Source organism: Motacilla alba, chromosome Z (genome assembly GCF_015832195.1).
Source record: "Motacilla alba alba isolate MOTALB_02 chromosome Z, Motacilla_alba_V1.0_pri, whole genome shotgun sequence".
NCBI classification, from domain to species: domain Eukaryota; kingdom Metazoa; phylum Chordata; class Aves; order Passeriformes; family Motacillidae; genus Motacilla; species Motacilla alba.
Window position 1 is genome coordinate 40359255 of NC_052046.1, and position 10455 is coordinate 40369709.

At 38.0% G+C, this 10455-nt stretch overlaps 1 protein-coding gene across 1 annotated transcript; it reads right to left on the minus strand.

Annotated features, from left to right (window-relative positions):
- Positions 1–8462: 8462 nt before the first annotated feature.
- On the minus strand, positions 8463–9781 carry LOC119696056 (tetraspanin-3-like). The gene is made up of 2 exons (XM_038125570.1): positions 9772–9781; positions 8463–9301 (listed from the first exon to the last, which is right to left on the minus strand). The coding sequence occupies exons 1-2, from the start codon at positions 9779–9781 to the stop codon at positions 8463–8465; spliced, it is 849 nt and encodes a 282-aa protein (XP_037981498.1).
- Positions 9782–10455: the final 674 nt, after the last annotated feature.

Sequence of the window (10455 nt, forward strand, 5' to 3'; positions counted from 1 at the left end):
TGCATGACTGACAAAATCACATCATCCCACTGTGAGATGCTCTGCCCAGGGGGAGGAGCCAAGCATTGCTACATGGATATAATCTGATATTTGGAACACCACAAGAAGACTTATCCGCTGAATTCCCAGGGGACAAGAGCCCCATAACCACCACTAGACCTTCAGAGGAAGACTAAACCCTCTACGTGATCACTGCTTCAACAGAACTACATCCAACATTTCAACAGGACTGCAGCCACCATTTAATCAGACTGTTGCCACCACCCTTACCAACAGGGTGTCAGTAGTATCCTGACTCTGTCAGTGTTTCTGTATTATTGCATTTATTTCCATTTTCCTATTAAATTGTAGCTGTGACTCGGGATCTCCCACTGGTTTGCTTTCAAACTAACACCTCACTTTGAAAAAATTAAATTATCAGGTGAAGTGGCATGATGAAACAAGTTTCACCATGGGAGAAAAGATAAGATTTGAAGCTGAAACCTTCAAGAGTGCTGAATGGGAAGCATCTGTGGAAGAGCAGAAATTTTACCATTTGCTTTGCCTCTTTTAACATCTCACAGATAAAAGCACCATCACTTTCCATACAAGTTTTTTATTTTGATACAGTGGCCACTTTAGCAGATATAGTGAAAATAGAACACAATATGACTGGGCACAAACTTGGCATGCCAGCTTTCCCTTAATCAAGAGAACTGGCATTTGTTTTACTTCTGACTTTCTCACATACAAATAGATTTGTTCAATATTTTGACAGGAAACCATGAGTATATTTAAGTCCTTTTTTCCCTTAATTTTGGTGCCTACTGAGCTCATTCCACAACTTTTTTAGTGTTGCATTAAGATGTTAATTTCATGTTACCTCAGAGAAAGTAGACAGAGTTTATTGTGTGATTTTGAGTTGCAATGGCCATTCTGTCAACACAGTGACAGTAGTTGGAGACCAAATGTCAAAACAGCTTCAAGGTTTGTCTCATAAAGGGAGCAGCCTTTAGAAAATCAACTTATATGAGCAGATATACCTGTAGATGGGTCATGCACATCTACTAGATAACTATAGATCAATTAAGGAAGTTCTGCAGGCTTCTTCCTGTGTATACCTACTCTTGCATTGTCGCCAAGAGTCCATATGGATTTCACCAGAGGAAAGCAGGCTAAACCAAGAATTCAATCAGTAAAAGTGTTGCTGCATGTACTAAAAATAATTTTCATTGATTTTACTTTAAAGTGGTGAGAAAAGGTTTTACTGCTAGGTTAGAAACACTGTCAACAGCAAGGCAGAGACAACAGCCAGAAACTCAAAAAACAGTTTCCTGCCGTGGTAGAGCAACTGAAGACTAAATTTCCTTTTGTCCTGTTTCTATGCAAATGTTGAAATTCGTCTCCAGAAATACACACTCCTAACCTACCACACGTTCTTGAGGAGCAACCATATGGTCTGGAAGGGAAAAAGCAGTCTTCATGGTGCATACTGCATAACTATTCAGAGATGTATGTGCTGGTTTGATGACTGGTACAGCCTGTCTGCTCTCCTCTGTTTTTATAATTAAAGCATTTTTTTTAAATTACATAGCATGAATTCATCCTCTTGTGTCCTCAGTTCCTCCTTATAGCCGTTCCCTCTTTTAAATTTAATATATTTTCCCTTTTCTTTTTTCCCTCTACAGACAAGAACTGCAGCAATTCATTTCACAGCAATCCCTTCTTGCTGCTTTCCTAATACCCCTGTGCATTAAAACCTCATCCATCATTGTTTTCAGAGAGTCAGCTTTTTAATCAGATCTGTATGTATATTGGTTTGAGCATGTGGCAGTTTAATTACCCTCTTGAATATGTGAAACACATCTTTGTCATATCTACTTATATCTGAAGAGAGCCATCCTATAACACTAATTAAAGAGGGATGATGACAATTTTTCCATACTCAAATTATGTCCCATCTGTCTAGTCATCCTCCTGTTCACTCTCTGGATTAATTAAGGGTGGGGAAAGGTTGCTTCCCTGGAGTTTTGCCTAATGCAGGATGAAAAGTCTGGTTTAATGAAGAAACATACCAAATTCCTTTCTTCTTATCCAGAGTAAAACACATAGCAAAGTAGAGCAGAGTCCTTTGTTTTGCTGGACTCTGATCGGCTAGTCATATATTGCATAGCATTGTGAGCCCAGTTCGTGCAAGTTTACTGAATATAGCAGTTGGTCTGAAGGGAGATGCAGCAAGGCCAACAAGTCACAGCTAGATACTGTCCTCTGATACCCTGTTGAAACCAATTTTCATGTTGGTATGACTAAAGGAGACCATAGTACCAAAAGGGTGTGGTGTGAAGGCACAGCAGCTTTTCAGCATTACCTGTTATCAGCATGAGAGTATTTTGCCCCTTTACCATTTTCTTTAGGTATTTGAGACATCTAGGTAAATTGCAAAATCTTCTTGTCTTGCTTAGTCAGAAAAGTTTCAAAGAATTTATTTTTATTAACAAGACTGGCTTTCCATCTTCCTAAACGTACCTGCACAGATCCTGTTGTACATTTAAATCAGACCTCCCAGATGCCTAAGCCATTAATCTTCATGTAAACAGCAGCCAGAAAAGCTTTTAATGCAGGGAAGGATGAAGAGCCCTGAGGAGTCAGGACTGTGTATCAGGAAGGAAGGGACACTACTTGTACTAGATGCTGTCATACTCCCACACTACCCTCAGAGGGCATGTGGCAGCTGATATCACATGCCAAAAAGTGAAAAATGAGGCAGGAGAAGAGGTGTCAGCAAGGCCTGGGCTTCCCAAGCCCTCATTACACTAGTGGGCTGAGTGAGAGAAACATTTTGATCCACTCCTGCTGTAAAACCTTTTCCACTGTGTTTTCCTGCTGCTGATGGTGGTGGTTTGGGGTTTTGGCAGCTTTGGCTTTTGCTCTGTTTGTTTTGTATGTTGAGTGTGTTTTTCTTCTTCCCTTGGCTGAGACTGATGCCAGTGTCCTCCACTCATAAGAATCCATTGTCACCAGAGATTTTATTAGCTCAGAGAGTGACAGTGCTTTTACTACATGATTCTCCAGTTTATACAAGGCACTGCAAATATACTGTATGAAATTAATTTATAGAAATTACTACATGGTATTAATTTAGGGTCATCAATTGCTTAGTCTATTCTGATCCTTTAGTTAGGCCAGGAAATAATAATGGCTATAAATTTGCATAAAACAGGGCTGCTAAATATTAAAACTGCTAAAAGAAATTTCTTCAATAGCCATCATATTTCATTGTCATTTTTCATATACACTATATAAACCTAGTTTGAATTTCAATATTTCTTCATTCCTGCTGTACATTTTTCTTTTCTTTCTCCTGGCCTCAGCTTAATTCAAAGCTAAATGAGGTACTTATGAATACTTTACTTTGTAGATTATCTGTCCCATGCTAATCCATTTCCCAAACTACATGATAAAAAATTACAACTCACCATACATAAAAGACTATTTACATGTATTTTTTTCTTATAGAATGTTGAATCTCATCATTTTATAACTTTAAAATAATTTTTTTTGGGGAAGCTAATAAATTCAAACCATGCTAAATTAGACAGGCATCCTGTGGCTAGATATTTCAGAAGTTGCTATGACATGAGGTTAAAGAGCGTATTTTATGATTTCAAAATTTTATTGTGGGGAGTTTAACCTCAAATTATTAACAGCACTGGACAACTATGAATACCAAGACACAGAAATAAAAAACTTCTGTTTCCCTTTTTTTTTTCTTTGTATAGTTGTTATTGCATTCACACTGCTGCACTACTTTCTCTCAGCATTTTCTCCTCAATTAGAGCCCTACAGTCACTGCTTCTTCTCCCTATTTAATTTCTTATTTTATCTTTTTGTGGTCTTTTGTACAACCTTTAATAAAACCTTATGTTGTTTTCCATATAAACTAAACTGTCCTGATAAGAAAATTAACTCTTCTTTAAGTGAAATTATAGAGGTTCTCTCACACAGACATTCCAGCTTCCTCCTTCATGAAAATCCTATGCAGAGCAGGAGAGAACCACACAAAACAAACAAAAACATCAGTTGTTTTTTGGTTTGTTTTTTTTTTTTTTACTTCTATCAGCCAAGAGAAATTCTCCACATATTTAAAGTAACACTTCCAGATGTCTGAAAATACTACCTTTTCTACTTGCACACGGTTTTGAGCCAATTGCACAGTAACTCTTGCCTAAAATTTGGAATAATATTTTTCCCTACACAGATCTGCAAGTAATCAGCATAAAGTTGCACATTTAGATTCACTTTAGAATTCCATAGGCTACTAGGGATTTTGCACCTGCCTCATACAGTAAGCAACGTTCCTTAAGACATTAAAAAGTTCTGGCTACAAGAATACCTGAATTTAAGCAATAAATTGGTATTTGAGTCCTCAGACAAATATTCTTTCACTAAGTACAGTAAAAAAAAAAATTAAAATGGATCCTATTTCTAATATTTTTTTATACCTCCAACCCAGCTCTACAACATGAATGAGGGCAAAAGGGGACACTTTAAGAGATATGATGAGGGGGTTTTTCACCTTAGTCAAGTATAATCATGGGAAAATGCGCTAACAGAGTAGTATGAAAAAAATGTGACCCTCTTGTCAACACACAGAGGTCAAAATTGCTTTCTCCCACTCCTGAAAGGTCTCAATAAAATATTCAAATCTGATTGTTTCATTCTATTTGTCTGCAAAATAGAAAATCTAGTCTTATACAAAGATACTAAGATATTTTATTTTCATAATGTGTTAGTATGTCTCCTATAAGATTGCAATTTTAGCACTCAATTTTTCCCCTTGCCTCCCCTCTGCTAAGACAGTTAATTGGTGATCCTTTTCCCCCTGTTTTGGACATCTTACTAATTAGCTTTACAAGTATTGTTTACAAGATTTTGCTTATAAAAAAAATGTCATGGTAAAATCTGAGCCTTTGCTTTGAAAGCAATAGCAGAACATTCAATACTAAAAAAGAAATACAAGGTGGAGTGGCTTCATTTGCAAACTCTTTCAACCAGTCCATCATAAGCAAATCCTTATGAATTTAATAAAAGCACCAATATCCAATATACTGAACCTAATGTAATAAATGGTTATCATATTACCCAGTTTTAAAAATTGCTGTACATAATGTAATCACTTACTTACTCTAATTGAATTTCACTTTACATCATTTAATAAATGAATGCTGATCATTTGACATAATTGAATAAGTAGTTCAGCTCATTCTCTGTACTTCTTAGGTCAAAAATTATTTGAATCATCTTCTAGGATGATCCTGAGATATTTTAGTCTTCCTTTCTTCTCTCAGCTTCTTTTTCACCCTGTGTAATTCCACCTTGTAGGAAGGAGGCTAACCTAGATGTGCAAGCCAAATTTTTCAAGAAAATAACAAAGTGGGACTCTAGAAGCTCCTGCTACTCTACATAGTGCAACTCTACAAAAGACCACAAAAGCCATAATTTCAATTTAAGAGTAATTTTAACTGATTTAACAATATCCATGTAAGATAGGCAGGGACTGAGTCTTCAATCCCCTTGTAGCAAAGCATAGATTTTCTACTTTGTGTTTGTGAGACAGAATTTAATATTGAACTGAAAAGACAAGAGATTTGATGAAGAAAAACTCATAATTCCGAAGCTGAATTATGTTCTACTCAGAGTTAAATCAAGCCATCATTCACAATAAAGGAAAAAGGGAAAAAATACAGGGTTCTTGGAAAAAAAGTTAGAAAGAGGGAAAGACAGAAAGACAGTTGAGAAAAAGCTGCAATAATGTCTTTTACATTTCAGAAGAAATTCTGCCTTTCTGACTGTTGCATTCTACAAAAGATATCCCAGTATAATCACCAGCTCATGCATGGAATATATGGGATATATATCTGTATCTTTATATATATGTTTTAAAGCTCTGTAAGAGAGTAATCACAGAATATATTTCCAGCTTTGCACTGGATATCAGTTTTTCCCCTCCAAATCTAAAGCAACACAATTTTCAGAAATGTTAACTGTAAGTCATCTGTGGCCTTCCTATACAGCCGCTAATTTTTTTAGATTCTGAAAAACAGCTGGTGATCCTTTCAGAATGAAGAATACAAATTGCATAGAATGCAATAGCATCCAAGGATTTACATATCTTACAATATGGAAACCAAGTGCACTTGCTTAGAAATAGCACCATTTTTATTTCAAAATAAGTTATTCCTGTCATAAGTATTCTGAATCAAACTGCCACATATCAAAGGGGTAATAAACCTATTGTTTTGTCTTCTACTGTAGTATCAACCATTTATAGCCGAATTATGTGTGTCTCATGCATCGTCACACTTATTACTAGGTTTAAGATGTGCTCTTCTACAGGGAAGGATATGCAAGGGACAAAATAACTACTAAAAGCTATTTCATATATTTAATGTCCAGCTAATTAATTTCCTATTTATATTTTCAATTTCTTAGTACAGTAAGTATAGAGAGAATCATGAATGACCTTAACTTTTAGCAGACAGGAGAATAGATGAAGATATCCACATAAGTAACTCCCTTCAATCACCTTGAAATTATTACTTTCTGCTTAGTGATAAAAAATATGGGCATTCCCCTTCAAGAGACTCACTCTCAGAAAGTGTAAGTAAATTGTAAGGTATAAGATTTGAGAAGAATAATAACCTCCTTAATAAAGGCAAATGGTAAAAAGGTACTTTATCTACTCCACTCTTCCACTTTCTCCAATAAACTCTTTCTCCTTGGGTCTATTGCTGTCACTTCATTTTCATTGCATCTTTTTAATACCATAACAGTAATTTGCATTACAAACCATTTGTGTGCCAGGGTACCACAAAGCCCCTATTGTGGTGCTTAACTAGACAAACTTCATTCATTGCCACACCCATCCCATGTCATTCCCTCTTTATTTAAGAACTACTCTGCCTAATGAATTAGTTATTTTCCTTTACCTAAAGCAATACCTTAATTGTTTGAAGTAGGTTTGGAAGGAGGTGTTTGGATTTCGGTGGCAGTTTTTGGTTGGTGTTTTTGTTCGGTTTGGGTTTGGTTTTTTGGGGTTTTTTTTACTGAAGAAGCTTTGCAGTATATTTCATCTTTGTTGTTTTACGTGGCTAATAATTAGCATTCAAGAACTGACCTAATGTTTTATAGTTTTTTTCTCTTTTCTGCTCATGAAAATCAGTATCTGGTGATTTAGAGTCTGAAATTTGCACTAAGTTACTTGAAGTTTGGTAAAAAACTTTGAGCAATAATGATTGAACTGACTATTACTTCAAGAGCTAAGGGAGCAAGTCCAAGTCCAGCAGTTTTTGTGACCCAGGCTTTTTCCTTGTTTCCAGTCCAGTAAAATCTAATGTGGTGCAGTTGTAGGCCCTGGAGATCTCCTACACACACTTACCAAAGGATAAAGCTGCTAGAGTGCCCATTCCCAGGTCAGCCGAGAAGCTTAAGACACTTTCCAAACAGACACATATATACAAGCCCATACTGCGCAGTCCAATGCAGGTGGAGAAGAGCCTTTGCCAGCACCTCTCTAAACACCAATATCACTCACATAAACAAGTGTATGAGTACTCCACATGCTAACTTAGTCCATTTCAGCGCATGCAGGCTGCAGAGAGACTGACAGAAAACTGGTAATAAGGGGATTTAGTAAGAAAGGCAGACATACCTTAAGAAAAAGCAGTGTATTTCCAGCAAAATTCAAGCACATCCATGGCCGCACATTACTTTTCTGGCAAAAAATAATTGACTCCTTCCTTGCTCTGTCATGAAATAAATGAATGAATACAGACAGACTTTCTTGCTCTATTATTTGGGAATTGTTCCTGTGCAACTCCCAAGACTGCTTTACCTCCTGCTGCTCATCATCATATAACTTACTCTGCTGTTGTCAAACCTATTTAGATTGTACTGTCATGCCATTTCAAAAACTGACATGGATTTTCATTGAAGAATAAGTTACTTAAACCCTCATTTGAGCAAGAAAAATAAAAATATTAAACTTTATCCAAAGGGCTTCTTATAGAAAAACCAAAGCTTCCAACACAAGTTTGGAAGTAGAACAATCTGCATGTTAATTGCTTTTCGAGACTCTAGTACAGTTGAGATTCAGTCCAAAAGTGCAGCTTATGACCTCACAACGAGTTGCCCTGAGCCAGATACACCTTTTCCTACTGCTTCCCCTGCACTCATATACAGTGGTTTTGTGTCTGCACATGCTGGAGACTCGTCCCCACAAGATTTTCAGATACAGAATGCTTATTGAAAAAAACCTATGGGAGAACTGATCTAAGATCATGATACTAAATAAAAAAATATCCAGCAGTGATCAAGTAGATTGATTTACAATTATTATTTTTTATGAAATTTTTTAAAGTCTTGTTCCAATGCAACAATGAAGTAGAAAAAGCTGAGGAAACGTAGCAGGTCCAGTGAAGCAGCTAGTACCTATAGTCCTGTGAGAAGATATATGAGTCCAGAATATGAAGTTCATGGAATGGCTGACGTCTCATAAGGATGCCATTGCTGACAGCAGCCAAGAGCTCCAAGATGCTTAGCACAGTACAACACCAAAAAATGTACAGCATGGAAAAACACAACAGGTCTTCCAGCTTCTTTAGACAGCCTTCCTCAGAAAGCCACTCCACATGGCCTAAGTCTCCCCTGCAGTGAGAATGCTTCTCCTTGCAGCAGCTTTCAGGGATACAAGCTGGATGATACAAAGATGATGCCTTTAGCCAGTCTGTGTAGTTGTGGACCCCACAACACTTCAGCTTCTTCTGCATCACGTCCACAGCACTGTTTCCAGGATCCTGGGAGCATGTCCAGTTGTGCTGGTGAACAAGGTAACTGATAGCACTTTCCAGATGAGAAGCTGTCCTAACATGGTAGGAACATGCCAGAGCTGCTGAAGACATTTCTAAGCAAAGAAGGAGCAGCAGCAAGTACATAAAAGTCCCTTGTTGATTGCGGGAACACTTAACAGAAATAGAGACAGCCAAAATTCCAGTAGGTAGCAATGTAAGTGCAGTTGCAAGAGCCAACCAACCAGGGAGAGACAAGTAAGACTCCTGAAATAAAGATCTGTAGTTCTTGAACATCAGGATCACTGAAACTCCACCAAACATCTGAGCTGCAGCAGTACCCCAGAAGATGAAGCCTAGGAACCCCAGCAGAGATCGAGCATAGGACCTAAGGTAGGCATCCTCATGACACCACAAAGAGGGCAGCCCCACCACAGCCCTAACCCTCCTCATTCTGCTCACTCCAGCTACCTCTCCTCATCAACATTTAAGAGGCTTCAACCCTGTTTACCCAGGTGCAGCAGATGATATCTTCACCTAAAAACAATTTGCAAGAGAGCAACTCAGATAAGGCTCCTTAGGACGAAGACTATGCCCTGCATCAGCTTAACCACATGCTGCTGCTGTAGCTTGTTCAGCACAGCCTGCAGAAACCGGGAAGGTCCATGCCCAGCTTGCTGTGGAGGGTCCCTTACACTACTGTCATTGGAGATATTTACACTTGAAGGAGGACAGCTGGAAGAAGGCTGCACTCCTTTAATGTGTGGAAGACCTAAATGCAGAGGAATAGTCAAAGTGGTAGCCAGCACTGTTTGTTCAGGTTACTTGGACTGCCCAATTCTCCAGCAGTAGCCAGGATGGCGACAAATGTGCAAGTCAGAGCCATCAACAAATGGACGGTTTAAGCAGAGCTATTCAATAAGGAATCTCCAAAGGTGATACTCACCTAGACTCATTATCCTCCTCAACACCTTTATCATTCATTCAGTGTTTTAAGGGCCATAATGATGTTAATAATATTCTGCCCTTTTTTACTCAGCAAGACTTCTCTGTGGATAGCTTCAATTACTCAAGACACCTGGATGAGAAATCCCTGCCATTTCACAATTTTACCCCTCAGCTTGCCTTACCAGTGATCTGACTGACTGCTGTAATGACTGAATACGAGAGGCAGTAAGTGCTATATTAATTTTTCCTTGTGTGTAAAGAAACTGTACACACCAGCTAAATCACTTCACAACAATAACAAAGGGAATTGATGCCACTTATCAGCATTATCAGAGGAATATTATTGCTCAAACTTGTGGTACGCATGAGGCATGCAGGATTGGAAGCCTGCCTAAATCTTGCCACAGGTGCCAGGAAGGCAGATCCCAAGCCCAGCAGTGATTCTGTAATCATCCTGATGAAGTCCCTTAAGGTCTCTTCAGTTTCCCAAGACATAGAACAAGACTAATGCAAGACACATACATAAGGGAGAATACAAAAAGATGATCCTCATTTTCAGAAACATGAGCACCTGCAAACCTGACAGAAAGTCAGAATAATTTGATGCTCACATCCCTGTAACCCTGTAAAATCTCAGCAAAGTGGAGGATCCCACATCTGTCAGACATTTTGCAAGAACCAA